Below are 15,478 nucleotides of genomic sequence, written 5' to 3'. Positions count from 1 at the left end.
GCCACTTAATAGGAGAAAATATTTACAATCAAATAAGGGATTAATATCCAGAATATATAAAGAACTTCAACTCCACACAAAAGAACAAACAGCCCAATTCAAAAATGGGTAGAGGTGTTGAATAGACCTTTCTCCAAAGAAGATATACTATACAGATGGCCACTGAGCCCATGAAGCCCAATACTAAACATCACTAATAATTAGGGAAATATAAATCAAAACCACAATGAAATACTACTTTACAGCCATTAGGATGGTTGTTATCCAAAAATCAAAATAAGTCCTCGTGAAGATGTGGAAAAATTAGAACCATTGTGCAGTGCTGGTGGGAATGTAAAATAGCATAATTTTTACTATTGATATTGATAGTTACAAAAAAGAAAGAAAGGAATATAAAATTACCATATGAGCCCTGGCCAGGTAGCTCAGTTGGTTAGAGCGTCATCCTGATATGCCAAGATTTCAGGTTCCATCCCTGGCCAAGGCACATACAAGAATCAACCAATGAATGCATAAGTAAGTAGAACAATAAATCAGTGTTTCTCTCTCTTCCTGCCTCTCTCCCTCTAAAATCAATAAATAAAACTTTAAAAAATTACCTTATGGGGAAATATACCTAAAGAATTTGAAAGCATGGATCCAAACTGACATTTCTGCATCCATCTTTATAGCAGCACTAGTGACCTGGAGCACGGATTTGTGCACATTGAAAGAAAATTAGAAGAAAGATTCGTGCAGTAATGATGTTACTGCAAAAAATTACATGTAAAAATAGTATCCTGTATAATAAAAGCCTAATATGCTAAGTGTCCAGTAGTCCATTCAACCAATCGAAGTGTAATAAGCTAATGATATGCTAAGGCCACTCAACTGCTCGCTATGACGTGCACTGACCACCAGGGGGCAGATGCTCCAACCGGTAGGTTAGCTTGCTCCTGGGGTCCGGCTGATCGGGACTGAGCGAGACAGGCCGGACATGCCCTGGAGCCCTCCTGCGGTCCCTTCTTGGCTGGCCAACCTCCCACATCCCTTCCCCGACACAATCATGCACCAGTGGGGTCCTTTGGCCTGGCCTGCACCCTCTTGTAATCTGGGAACCCTCAGAGGATGTCAGAGAGCCAGTTTCAGCCTTGATCCCGCAGGCCAGGCCGAGGGACCCCACCGGTGCACGAATTCATAGTAATAGTATAAAATTAAAACACGTGTGATTGGCACCAGCAAGAGCTTTATATGTATCACATATGCGTGAGTCAGTGTTTATTTTTAAATTGCCAGTGCGCGTCATATGTACCAGCCAGTTGGTCTGACTGTTGATGAATAAATTGCAATGTGGATCACGTTGAATATCAACAAAAACAACCAAATCCACGATTGACAATGACATACTGAAATGCGCATGCGATTGGTGCCAGCGTGAGCATTATCTGTATCGCGCATGCGCAAGTCAATGCCAGTGCGCATCATGTGTTCCAGACAGACAGTCAGTCACTTAGCCTTTTATATAGATAGATTATCATAATAGCCAAGAGGTAGGAACATCTCAGATGTCCTTCAACCTATGAATGAATAAACAAAATGTGGTATATATGTAAAATGGTATATTGTTCAGCCTTAAAAAGGGAGAAATTCTGACACATGCTACAACATTCATGAACCTTGAGAACATGATGTTAAATGAGCCGGTCACAAAAGGACAAGTACTGTATGATTCCACTTACGTGGCGTACCTAGAGTAGTCAGATTCATGGTGGCTGCCAGGGACTAGACAGAGTGGGGGATGGGCAGTTAATGGGTATACAGATTTATTTTTGCAAGATGAAGAGACTTCTGGAGATTGCTTGCACAACATTGGGAATGTACTTAACACAACTGTACACTTAAGATTGCTTAAGAAATAAATTGTATGTTATGTGTCTTTTACCATAATCAAGGGGGGGAAAATGTAAGTCATGCTTAGCTCATGGACCAAATAGAAACTGACAGCTGGCTGGATTTGGTCTACGAGCCCAGGTGTAATTTGCTGACCTATGGCCTAGAGTCAGAAGAATAGTTTAAGGAATGACACTCATGGTGATCTCTCATGCTTGCCTACCAACCTTGATATGCATCTCGGGGAGTGTAACCTTTTCCCAAAAGGCCAGTAATATTTTCCAGTATCATCTTATTAAGCTTTTCAATGCTTCTCTCTTCTTCCAGTGACCTCTTCCATCCCCGCGTTTGATCTCCAAGATGGTGGCCGGAAAATGTGTCCACGGTGTAACGCTCAATTCCGTGTGACTGAAGCTTTGAGAGGTCACATGTGTGTAAGTGATTCACTTGTGTTGGGATTCGATTTAAAGAGCTACCACTGTATGCTGCCTGTCGTAATGGGAGCTTGTGAAGGGATTTTAAAATCGCTTGGAAGCTTTTAAAGTGCTGCTTTGTCTTTTGGACTGTTTAGAAGAGTTATATACTGTGGGATGTCATAGGATACATTTAATGTCCCTCAAATGAATCAGAACATATGCAACCTTCATTCCTTAGTTGTGCTAGATTTTGAAATTGCACAGGTCCGGTTTGTTAGATAACCAGAACTCAAACCAACTTGGCCTCAGTTCATTTTCTGCTTATGTGTCATTGATGAATCAGGAGCTGTTAAACCAGTTCCCATTTCTAATCTTTTTGGGTTTTTTATATTAGTCCTGATGGAAAGGTCGGAACCTCTTTCTCCCAGAGAGCTCAGAACCAAGTTATGTTAGTGAGTGGTTAAAGGGAGCTAAAGCAGGAAGAAGTACAAGATAAGGTGTTTGGAGTGGCATGTGGCTGTAAACACATATCTCTATATATAAAAGCCTAAGTGACCGAACGACTGGTCGACTGGTCACTATTACGTGCACTGACCACCAGGGAGCAGACTCTCAACACAGGAGCTACCCCCTGGTGGTCAGTGCACTCCCACAGAGGGAGCACCACTCAGCTGACCGACAGGTGCCAGAGACAGGGCTCACAGCTGGCGAGCGCCACTATGGCAGCGCAAGCCTCTCCCAATCAGGACTGATTGGGCACGAGCCCACAGCAGGCGCAGCAGGGCCAAGATGAGCGGGAGTAGCAGGCAGTGTTGGACTGCCGGTTTTGGCCCAACCCCCACAGGCCAGGCCGAAGGACCCCACCAGTGTACAAATCCGTGCACCAAGACTCAAGTACACTAGAAAAAGAGTGACACTTGGAAATGCTATAGAAATCTTGAGGGTGAAAGCTGATTGAGACCATCTAGAACCAAGCTTACCAATGACTGTTAGTGAAGTTGGGGAGTTATCACACCCTATCCCCAGGATAACCAGAATGATGTCATGTCTTCTTTCTTTATAGTACTGCTGCCCAGAAATGGTTGACTTCCAGAAGAAAGGGAAGTCTCCGGATTCAGAACCCAATGCCCCATCAGCAGCAAAGCCCTCATCCCCTGAGAAAACAGTTCCTGTTGCTTCCACACCCTCGTCAACACCAATTCCTGCTCTGTCACCACCTACCAAAGTACCAGAGCCAAATGAGAGCGTGGGTGATGCTGTCCAGACCAAGCTCATTATGCTAGTAGATGACTTCTACTACGGACGGGACGGTGGCAAAGTAGCCCAACTCACAAACTTCCCCAAGGTCGCTACATCCTTCCGATGTCCACATTGTACCAAAAGGCTAAAAAACAACATTCGGTAAGTGATAAAGAGCATTGGATGTTACCTTGGACAAGACAAGACTGAAATTTTCTTATATGTTTAAGTCTTTCTCTTTGGAAAATTGTCCTATTATCCGGTCTTGGCTAAGGATTAGCATTAAATCAAGATCTAATCCAATAGAACAGTGGTTCTCAATCTGTGGGTCGCGACCCCTTTGGGAGTTGAACGACCCTTTCACAGGGGTCGCCTAAGACCATCAGAAAACACAAATATAATTACATACTGTTTTTGTGATTAATCACTGTGCTTTAATTATGTTCAATTTGTAACAATGAAAATACATCCTGCATATCAGATATTTACATGACGATTCATAACAGTAGCAAAATTACAGTTATGAAATAGCAACGAAAATAATTTTATGGTTGGGGGTCACCACAACATGAGGAACTGTATGAAAGGGTCGCGGCATTAAGAAGGTTGAGAACCACTGCTATAGAAGGACATATTGTGGTAATAAATAAAAGATAACTGGGAGACCAATTAAAGATAAGGGAGACAAGTGTGTCTCCTTCCACAGAAGTCTTAATTTCAAGAACCCTTTTCTGGGTTAACAGAGGAAGTGGAACGAGGAGGAGCAGGTAGTATCTGTTCTGTGATTCTGCTGTTACATGTCTCCAGGGTTACTGGTTTTAAATGTTTTCTGTACTTTCCCTTTGCGCTGTACTACAGATTCATGAACCATATGAAACATCATGTAGAACTTGATCAGCAGAATGGTGAAGTGGATGGTCATACTATCTGCCAACACTGTTACCGCCAGTTTTCCACTCCCTTCCAGCTCCAGTGCCACTTGGAAAATGTTCATAGTCCTTACGAATCAACGAGTAAGTTTGGAAACTCTTAAATCCTAAGGATATACTCAGCTCTTTATCACTGAACTAGAGGCCCGATGCACGAAATTCGTGCAAGGGACTCTGCCCTTGCTGCCCCAGCTTCATCCAGAACAGCGGTTCTCAACCTGTGGGTCGCGACCCCTTTGACGGTCGAACGACCCTTTCACAGGGGTCACCTAAGACCATCCTGCATATCAGATATTTACATGACGATTCATCACAGTAGCAACATGACAGTTATGAAGTAGCCACGACAGTAATTTTATGGTTGGGTCACAACATGAGGAACTGTATTTAAAGGGCCAGAAGGTGGAGAACCACTGATCCAGAAGGTTGTCCAGATGCTCTCCTGCTCGGCGTCTGGCCTAATTAGCATATTGTGCTTTTAGTATTATAGACGGCACTAGGGGGAGCTGGTTATATTTGTTTATATGTGGGTGACAGTGTGGAGGAAGTTCTTTGCATATTCGTTGTCATTTCCTTACTTCACTTGCTCTGTTTTCTTTCCAGCCTGAGTTAGGTTCTTTTCAGCATGAATTGAGTTCAGTGCTAGATCATGAATTAGGGGCTTTGGCTTAGGACCACTGGAGAGACATACATGTAGTGGGTTTATTTTATAGAAGGAGCATCTATATTTGAACCTTCGTTTTAGTTTGTCCCCTGGTAGATTTTATGGAGGATAAAAGATAATGTTTATTATAAAGCACTTTACAATTGAGACAGTGCTTTAAAAAAATTTAGTTATTTACTGAACACCGTACACCTCAGTAAGGTGCCATTGTGAGAATTTGATCCCAGTCTTCTAGAATATTTCCTGTGTCCTTTAAGGGATTTCTAGTTTTGTTGAAGATATAAAAATTATGTAAATGTAGGGAAATGTGAGAACAACATAGTATGTTTATTATAAATATGTGTTATATGTTTCACCAAAAGTAAGTGAAATAGATCAGAGAAGGGAACAGATAGATCCTTATGGCCAGATCACAGAAAGTCATGCTTAAGTTTTTGGGGCCTTTAAATACAAGAAGGATTTAAATTGATGGTAATTAGTAAGGAAAGCTTTTATGTGATGGGAAAAGCAAGCAAAGGCATAAAGACCAGAAATATGCATAAGATCTGGATGCTTTTGCTACAAATTAAAAACCTTGACTTAAATAATTGAACAACAAGGACATCCTTTCTATCATTTTAACTGAGAGAACTCAAGCCCAGAACTTCAGTGTTCTGCTTCTTAACATTTCTCTTGTCTCTGGCTGTGTTAGTCTCAGGTGTTTCATTCAGACACAAAATTGTGCAGATGGAGAAGAAACCATATCTTCCGTTGTCTTCCCTGAATCTATGTCTTACAAGGCAGAATTGCTTTCCCTTATATCTCCTTGTCCTTGGTCATATTTGCAAGGGGGATGGGATTGCCATGAGTGGCTTAGACCAGTATTGGTCAAAGAAATATAATGTGAGCAACACATATAATTTAATTTTTTAAATAGCTGTGTTAAATAGTTTTAAAAACCTAAAATTAATTTTAATAGTGTATTTTATTTAACTCATATCCAAAATAGTTATTTTAGCATGTAATCACAATTTTAAAATTAATGAGATATTTAACTTTTTTCCCATTAAAGAACAGATTTTTAATATTTCAATAAGTTTGAATGATGACAGATGATTGCTAGACTTAGTGTGATGATCATATTGTAAGGTATATAAATGTTGAATCACTATATGATACACCTGAAACTAATATTGTATACCTAGTATACTTAAATTAAAAAAAAAAAAAGAAAGAAAGAAAAGAAAAATAGCCCTGGCTGGTGTGGAATTGCAGCCTTATAAGCTTGACAAAAATGGGCAATTGCAAAGTTATCTTAAATTTGTTATTACTGTAATAACTCATAACAAGGCAAGAACTTCTGTTCATGAGTCTTGGTTTTTTTAGGACAAATTCTTATTTGTACTGATTTAAGATGTTTAATAAATGTTTGTTGAATTATTCATAGGAGATAATCATTGTCTAACCTTGAGCAAAATAATTAAGTAATGTAGTATTCTGAAAGAACTGATTTGGTAATGATATGCAGAAATAGATCTTGTATTTGTTGGTGAAATAGAAGGAACTAGAATTTAGCTGATCAGCGTAGGAAATCATTGGGCTTCTACCAAGTTTTTGCCTGTGAGATTGGAGACGTGACAGTCCCTAGATGCATTTTGAAATAATGATGAAAACACAAGTATAGAGTTAGAGATGGTGCCTAAATTTTTTTAAAATATATTTTTATTGATTTCTGAGAGGAAGGGAGAAGGAGAAAGACAGAAACATTAATGATGAGAGAGAATCATTGATCAGCTGCCTCCTGCACACCTCCTACTGGGGATCGAGCCTGCAACCTAGGCATGTGTCCCTGACTGGAATCAAACCTGGGATTCTCAGTCCACAGGCCGATGCTCTGTCCTCTGAGCCAAACCAGCCAGGGCCTACATTTTGAGCTGAGGAAGAGGTGGGTAGTGAGAAGGGCAACAGAGGGAAGCAGCAGAATGCTGCTCTAAGTTAGAGTTGATGGTAGAATGTCCAATTAAAAAGGTCTTGCAGATAATTCAAAATCTAGAATGGAGCTTTGGTAAGAAGTCTGAGCTAGAGATATGGTTTTATCAGCAACACATATATTAAGATGGAACCATTTTAAAGAAAGAGACAATGATTTTCTAACTCTGGAAAAAGGAAGATGCAGAACTCAAAATAGAGTAAGCCAGGAGGACCTTCGTCTTATTTTCAGGTGAATTTATTGACTATTTTTCTTCTTACAGCCAAGTGCAAGATCTGTGAGTGGGCATTTGAGAGTGAGCCACTGTTTCTGCAGCATATGAAGGATACTCATAAGCCTGGAGAGATGCCTTATGTTTGCCAGGTATTATCTTTCTCCCTAGAGAGTTTTAGCCATTTTGCTCTCAGGCTAAATATAAAGAATCCACTCATGACCAGTGCTGACTACCCACCACACACGCACAGTTTTAGGAACATTGCGAGATGCAGAAGAAATAGCAAACACAGGTTCTGTTTTCAGGATTCTTGATGCAGGAGAAAAACATAAAGGAACATACACATGTACTGAGTGTCTGGTACTGAACTTGCCCTTCGGAGACTATCAGAGAAGACTTTGCTCTTCTTAGTCAAAGAGCACGAATTGTTCTCAGACTTTCCTGGCCTTCCTCATTTTTATCTTAATTCACCTCTGAATTTATCACAAAGTCAGAAATATGATTTGATCTATACATTTAAGGAATTTTATTTTCATAGTTTAACGTTTTTGTTGCTACCTCTTTTTTGAGGCCCCAGTCGTTCCCTTCATTCTTAGCTCACTTTCCCTCTTGTGTGACGCAGGTGTGTCAGTATCGCTCCTCACTCTACTCTGAGGTAGATGTCCATTTTCGGATGATTCATGAGGATACTCGGCATCTGCTGTGCCCGTACTGCCTGAAGGTCTTCAAAAATGGCAACGCATTCCAACAGCATTACATGAGGCACCAGGTACCTGGCACCAAGCAATTGCCAAATTCTTATTTTTAAGATGTATGGATGCTAGGGCCCGAGCTGAGCTAGACAAATAATTTTGATAGAAAAGAATGTATATGTGTTTGTAAGTTTTTTGAATTCCATTTGTCTACATTGCACCAGGCTTAGGTGTTAAGCAGTTTACTGGCAAACAAGATAACTAAACAGTACAATAAAGCATGAAAAATGTCATGTTAGAGGAGATACAGAACACAGAAAAGCATGTACCTGTTCTGACAGTCTAGTAAGCTTCTAGGAGAAGGGTGTGCAAGACCTGAAGGCTGAGGAAGGATGAGCAGGGGAAGTGGAATTGAACAGTGGGCTCAGAGGCACAGAGCCAAAGTGTGGAGGTTCAGGGAACTGAAAGAAGTTCAGTGTGAAGTGTAGGGACAGAGGTTGGCAGTAGGGAACAGAGGTTATAGAGAATCTGGTAAGCCATGAAAAGGAATTTCAACATGAAAATAAGTCATTGAGAAGCTATCAAAGAGGCTTTAAGTCCTGGGCTGCTGTGCTTAGTGTTCACACGTGTGTACAAACATGCCAACACTCTCACTTGTAAATACCTTGTTAGACCCATACATTCATTTGCACAGCGGTGACTGCTGACAATCCACCACAAGTGTATTTTCAAGTGGCAGCATGGAGATTATCACTGGTAACTCAGCTGACGTCACACAGCCTCCTTCCTAGGGAAGAAAATCATAGACTTGGATCATGTCGCCAAAGGACTTCCCTACACAGCAGTCGAATCCTCACACTGGTCTGTCTCACAGGGAGGCATATCTGTACAGATTGATGTGTTAAGAGGAAAAAGAGCAAGGTGTAGAAAAGTACTATCGTTGTCAAAGAAAGGAAAAACGGGGAGGTGGTAATGGAGAGGTATGTGTGTGTAACATGGTTGTCCATGAAAGAAACCCAAGAAGCTGGTAAGTTTTTATGGACAGGGACTAAGGATCAGAGTTGAAAACAATCTTACAGAATAAAAAGTATGATTTTTTTTTTTAACATGTACATTTTCTTTTCTTTTTTAAAGAGCTCAGCCAGTGTGGTTCAGTGGTTGAGCATTTACTCATGAACCCCAATAGGTCCCCGGTTGGATTCCCGGCCAGGGCACATGCCTGGGTTGCGGGCTCAAGCCCCAGTAGGGGGCGTGCGGGAGGCAGCTGATCGATGATTCTCTGTCATCATTGATGTTTCTCTCTCCTTATTCCTTCCTCTCTGCAATAAATAATAAAGAAAGAAATAACAATGTCCAGAAGTAGGTAGCACTGTCCACATTGCAAATATAAAGTAGGGACAAGTCGAGCTTGAGCCACTCACCCAGATTATTAAAGCAAGTCAGGAAGAGATGGTTTGAGGACCTAGTCGTCCTGCTTTGAGTCCACCTTTCTTTGGGAGAATGGGAGGTGATGATTCTCAGTGGTAGGCTGTGCCTGTTGTGCATCAGCAGAAAGATGTGAAGAATGGTATGGTTGGCACTGAGCTACCTTCTCAGGGAAGAAGATTCACTGGGAAGTGTTAAAAGAGTTTCCTTTTTTTTCCCTTCAGAAGAGGAACGTTTATCACTGCAACAAATGCCGGCTGCAGTTTCTCTTTGCCAAGGACAAAATTGAACACAAGCTTCAGCACCATAAAACCTTCCGTAAACCCAAGCAGCTGGAAGGTTTGAAACCAGGCACCAAGGTAAAGGGACTGTCAACATTTCCTTTGCAGATTCAGGAGAGGAATAGAGAGTTTCAGTATCTGACCTCTAATTGTTCCTCCCCTTGACCCACAGGTGACAATCCGGGCTTCCCGAGGGCAGCCACGAACTCTTCCTGTCTCCAGTGAAGCACCTCCCAGCACCTTGCAGGAGGCAGGACCACTGACCTCATCCACGGACCCTCTGCCCGTCTTCCTTTATCCCCCCGTCCAGCGCAACATCCAGAAGAGAGCTGTTAGGAAAATGTCAGTGCCTCCCTCTAGAGGCCCGGGCGGGGGGCACGCTATTCCTCACCCAGTGTGACCTGGTAGCCTTTAGTAGGGTCTGTTGTCTACAGTCCTTACAATGTGGGTGCCCAGGGGCAGTTAATGATCATCTTCCTTGTTTCTTGACAGGAGTGTCATGGGCCGGCAGACATGTCTGGAGTGCAGCTTTGAGATCCCAGATTTCCCAAACCATTTTCCTACATATGTTCACTGCTCTCTGTGTCGCTATAGCACCTGCTGTTCTCGAGCTTATGCCAATCACATGATCAAGTAAGTCACGATTAAACCACTGTTTCTGTCTGGGAGTTCAGATTCACAGAACTCTCTTTATTCCCTCCCCTGTTTAGAGTATGTTTTTTCCTTCGGTTCTTAGAGCTGTTTGTCTATCTCTCGGAGCAGAGTGAGAGGCCAGCCCATGTTCATTTGACTTTAATGGGCTGTGCTCTGATATTGTGGAACCTTCTACTCAAATTGTGGTTCAAGGACCAGCAGCACCACATGGAAGCTTGTTAGAATTGCAGCTCTGGTTCCAGCTCCAGGCCCTCGATCACTGTGTGCATTTTCATAGACCCTAATCCTAATCCCCTCTCCCCCCTCCCAATAGGAAAGCTGGCACTGTTTGAGGTTAGGATGGTTAGAGGGGTTGTTTGTTTGTTTGTTTGTTTGTTTGTTTGTTTGTTTGTTTTAAAAAGGGAGAAACATCGATGTGAGAGAAATATCAGTTGCACCCCTACCGGGCTGATGCTCCAGTTGACGGAGTGACCTGGCCAGGGCAAGAGGCATCTCTTTTGTTGGGTCATTGTCAGTGGCTGGTGATCTCTGTTTAACCAGCAGAACCCTGTAACTCAGGCCACTTTTTGTCTTTCTCAGCAATCATGTTCCACGGAAGAGCTCCAAGTATTTGGCTTTATTTAAAAATTCTGTGAGGTAAGGAAAAACTTACTGATGGTGTCGGAATTTTGACGTTTTTACCAGTACATTAGATCCTCTTAGCTGTTTTGGGATGGGTGGGTATGTGAATTAATTTGAGAGAGAGAAGAAGGGACACTCCTTTATTAAGCCTCGAGGCCTAACTCTGTAGTTGACTGCTGTACTTGACTTCTGTACTCTTGGCTCTTTCTCAGCGGAATCAGGCTGTACTGCACTTCTTGTACCTTTGTTACCTTTGTGGGAGATGCCATGGCCAAGCATTTGGTCTTCAATCCCTCTCACAGATCCAGCAGCATTCTGCCACGAGGTAAGTAGGAGAGATGGGGTTAGCAGGACAAAAAAAAAAAAAAAGATAGGGATACAGGTGATGTTACATGAATCAGGAGCATCCCTACCCCAGTCACTGTTTGGCCGACTCCACAAATTGGAAGCATCCTAACCGGAAGTTTATATAAGACTTGAGTAGGCAGTCGATTTGCCTTTTTGATTGAAATCCCAAGACACTGTCTTAGAAGGCTTTTTTCTTCACTGAGTTAACTTTTTTTAATTGTCTCCTTTTCCATAGCACTCTCTTGGATGTCTCACTCAAGGTAAAGGAAACTCACTTCATGGTTCAATTTCTGTTTTTCAGTGTGTTTGGTTTTTATTATTATTACTACTGTTATTTTGTATTCCTGGTTTTACTGAGGTTTTTCTTACTCTCTTTTCGAACTCTTTAGGCACAGCCAGACTCGTGACCGGGTGAATGACCGGAACTTGAAGAATATGTACCCACCTCCTTCCTTCCCCTCTAATAAAGCTTCCACTGTGAAATCTGCTGAGCCCACCCCAGCTGAGCCTGAAGAGCTGTCAACACCCATGGCCCAGGCACTCCCATCACCAGCTTCAACTGCAACCCCACCACCAACCCCCACGCACCCCCAGCCATTAGCCCTCCCACCCTTGGCTACAGAGGAGGCCGAATGTCTGAATGTTGATGACCAGGATGAAGGGAGCCCAGTCACCCAGGAACCTGAGCCAGCCTCAGGGGGTGGGAGTAGCAGTGGGATTGGCAAGAAGGAACAGCTGTCTGTGAAGAAGCTTCGAGTAGTACTGTTTGCTCTATGCTGTAATACTGAACAGGCAGCCGAACACTTCCGGAACCCGCAGCGACGCATCCGCCGTTGGCTTCGGCGCTTCCAGGCATCCCAGTGGGAGAATCTGGAAGGCAAATATCTGAGCTTTGAGGCAGAAGAGAAACTGGCTGAGTGGGTGCTGACCCAGCGAGAGCAACAGCTTCCGGTCAATGAGGAGACCTTGTTCCAGAAGGCCACCAAAATAGGGCGTTCTTTGGAGGGGGGGTTTAAGATCTCTTACGAGTGGGCTGTGCGTTTCATGCTGCGGCACCACTTGACTCCCCATGCCCGGCGTGCCGTGGCCCACACCCTGCCTAAGGAAGTAGCAGAGAATGCAGGACTCTTCATTGAATTTGTACAACGGCAGATTCACAACCAGGACTTACCCTTGTCTATGATTGTGGCCATTGATGAGATCTCCTTGTTTCTGGATACAGAGGTATTGAGCAGTGATGACCGAAAGGAGAATGCCCTGCAGACAGTGGGCACAGGGGAACCTTGGTGTGATGTGGTGCTGGCCATTCTGGCCGATGGCACTGTCCTCCCCACCCTGGTTTTCTACCGAGGACAAATGGACCAGCCCGCTAATGTGCCAGACTCTATATTGCTAGAGGCAAAGGAAAGTGGCTACAGTGATGATGAGATCATGGAGCTGTGGTCAACCCGAGTGTGGCAGAAGCACACCGCTTGCCAGCGCAGCAAAGGCATGCTCGTGATGGACTGTCATCGCACTCACCTGTCCGAGGAGGTGCTGGCCATGCTCAGTGCCTCTAGCACTTTGCCTGCAGTGGTCCCGGCAGGCTGTAGCTCCAAAATCCAGCCATTAGACGTATGCATCAAACGAACAGTCAAGAACTTCCTGCACAAAAAGTGGAAGGAGCAGGCTCGGGAAATGGCAGATACTGCGTGTGACTCTGATGTCCTGCTGCAACTGGTGGTGGTCTGGCTGGCCGAGGTACTGGCTGTCATTGGGGACTGTCCAGAGCTGGTTCAGCGATCCTTCCTTGTGGCTAGTGTTCTGCCTGGCCCTGACGGCAACATGAACTCACCTACAAGAAATGCTGACATGCAGGAGGAGCTCATCGCCTCCCTAGAGGAGCAGCTGAAGCTGAGCGGGGAGCAGTCTGAGGAGCACTCGGCTTCCACCCCCCGACCCAGGTCATCTCCCGAAGAGACGGCTGAGCCTGAAAGCCTCCACCAGCTCTTCGAGGGGGAAAGCGAGACCGAGTCCTTCTATGGCTTTGAAGAAGCTGACCTAGATCTGATGGAGATTTGAGTGTTGGGGTCTTGAGGGCGTATGAAGTGGGGGTGGGAAAGTGTGAGGGAGGGTAGAGGGGCTTAGGGGAAAGGGGGTATCCCAGGTGGGGTATTTGGTTTATATTTTTTAATTTTATGCCACCACTGCCCCCTGATGTTGACTTATACTTCCCTGTGGATTTGTGGATTATTAGGAAAACCAATAGTAATCACATCTGAGCCGAAGAGCTGGCCCATTGGTCATTCATTTATGATGAAAACAGGTTTTTGTGAATTTTTGAAAAAATTTAAATCACTGTGTTTGGTATTTTTCTGACAAAACAAGAAAAGAAAAAAAAATCCTTTGTGGACGAATGTTAATTTTTTTTGTTTCCCCTTTTACCTCAATTGTATTATAGTACATCTGGTTTGTTTTACTGTGTGGCCAGTGTCTGGGCATGATGCTATCCAACCATTGTCAATGTGAGAACATTTCTGAAGATGGGAAAGAAAAATTGTAGCTCACAAACTGGTTTATTATATATATGGATAAACTTTTTTCATTGTGGTCTTAACACTTTTATATAAAAATGAAAATGGAAAAAAAATCCCACTGAACTCTCTCTTCCTTCTCCTTTCTTACCTTCCCTCTCCAGAGAAGTTGGTTTCTACAGCAACTTGATATAAAATTGTGGCTTTAAAAATGCATGAAACCACCTTTAATCATCCAGAATGATGAATAGATCTTTTTCCTCACCACCCTCCCAACAAAAATATGACAAAACCAATATTCTTTGCACTTGCGATCCTTGGCCCCTTTTCCCATTCTCACACCATCACTCTGGACAAAGGATCATACATGTCATTAGCAAGCAAGAGGTACTGAGGTGATCACAGAGTTAGGGTGGAAGCCATTCCCAGTGTGGGGTCTTCATCCTGCAGGCCCTCTGGGGGCATCCCTGCCTTGTTGAACTTCATCTTAAGTGGACAGTGACTGATCAAGTGACCACATTCCTACAGCCAAGAGCTAATTGTGCAAGAAATTAAGTGTTGAACTTTAAAAAGAAAAGACAGACCACTTGCTGAAATCCTGCTTTCTCCTATTTCTCTTAATGCTTAGTGAAGAATCTGACCTGAAGAAGAAATACATGGGGGTGTGCACAGAGAAAAAGACTTGAATCTTTATTTTTCACTGCCAGCATCAAGGAAAGAAAAAATTTTTCTACGGTTTGCATGAGGGATTTTTTTTTTAAGTTGTATGTACTCATGGTTATAAACTGAAATGTACTGTAACAGAAAAGGAGCAAAAATCCAGGTCCACCTTTCCCTCAGCTACACCATTCTGTCCACCCCGAGTCTTTCAGCAACGTTTCCTTCCTAAAGCCAAGACAGCAACCTGCACAGGCTTGTAAATGGTTCATCTTTAAAATGTACGTAAGTGGAACATTAATAAAATGAAGGGAAATGAGTTTATAAAACAATGTTTTTTTTCCTAGGTGCCCCTATTCTAACAGGTTTCACAGACTGGCAGATGCTCAAGGTGTGATGGGCCTGACGGTACAGGTGTGACATTTGTTACCCGTTTGTCCTCACCCCCATTTTTTGCTTTTTAACCCCCAGAAGGCTATAATATAGTGACCTGGAGGGATCCCTCCCGTAAACAGCGTGGCCAGCATCTAAAAACTGAACTGAGGATCCATCTGGGCTTCTCTTCCCCAGCTTTTTGCCTGGTACCATTTTGACAGAGTTATGGATTTTCGAGTCTATCCTTTGCCTTTCAGAAAGATCAAGAACTATGGTCAACTCGATCTACAACGACCTAATCCTTTTTGGTAGTCTCCACAGCAGCCCAGACATAGTGGAGCTGGGCTCCTGGTCTCTGCAGACTGAATGACTTTCTTGAGGGGCAGTTTTTTAAAGACCGTATTACCAACAGTGGGTCAGCTGAGTTTTGGCCAGGAAGTTATTGTGGATTCTGTCCGCATGGCTTAGTGTAGTAGAAGATTGGGTTTTTTTATAATTCAGTTTAATCAATAAAATATTTATTGCCTACTTTCTGTGTTGAGACTATAGAATATTCAAATTGAAAGCTCATGGTTTTCTTTTGCTTTAATGTACTGGTCTGTTGTAATCATG

General features: G+C 43.1%; 1 protein-coding gene across 7 annotated transcripts in view; it reads left to right on the top strand.

The window, feature by feature from the left end:
• POGZ (pogo transposable element derived with ZNF domain) overlaps positions 1–15,394 on the top strand; it is a 42,377-nt gene extending 26,983 nt beyond the window's left edge. For all 7 annotated transcript variants that reach the window (XM_059674889.1, XM_059674891.1, XM_059674888.1 and 4 more), the window contains 12 exons: positions 2,197–2,303; positions 3,349–3,686; positions 4,383–4,537; positions 7,349–7,449; positions 7,923–8,069; positions 9,642–9,776; positions 9,871–10,040; positions 10,191–10,331; positions 10,932–10,988; positions 11,186–11,298; positions 11,557–11,581; positions 11,711–15,394. In XM_059674889.1, coding sequence (XP_059530872.1) covers positions 2,197–2,303; positions 3,349–3,686; positions 4,383–4,537; positions 7,349–7,449; positions 7,923–8,069; positions 9,642–9,776; positions 9,871–10,040; positions 10,191–10,331; positions 10,932–10,988; positions 11,186–11,298; positions 11,557–11,581; positions 11,711–13,382 — 3,161 coding nt within the window. In that variant the 3' untranslated portion in view covers positions 13,383–15,394. The remainder of the gene's footprint in view (positions 1–2,196; positions 2,304–3,348; positions 3,687–4,382; positions 4,538–7,348; positions 7,450–7,922; positions 8,070–9,641; positions 9,777–9,870; positions 10,041–10,190; positions 10,332–10,931; positions 10,989–11,185; positions 11,299–11,556; positions 11,582–11,710) is intronic.
• Positions 15,395–15,478: the final 84 nt, after the last annotated feature.

Source organism: Myotis daubentonii, chromosome 18 (genome assembly GCF_963259705.1).
Source record: "Myotis daubentonii chromosome 18, mMyoDau2.1, whole genome shotgun sequence".
Taxonomy (NCBI): domain Eukaryota; kingdom Metazoa; phylum Chordata; class Mammalia; order Chiroptera; family Vespertilionidae; genus Myotis; species Myotis daubentonii.
This window is presented reverse-complemented; position numbering and strand designations above follow the sequence as displayed.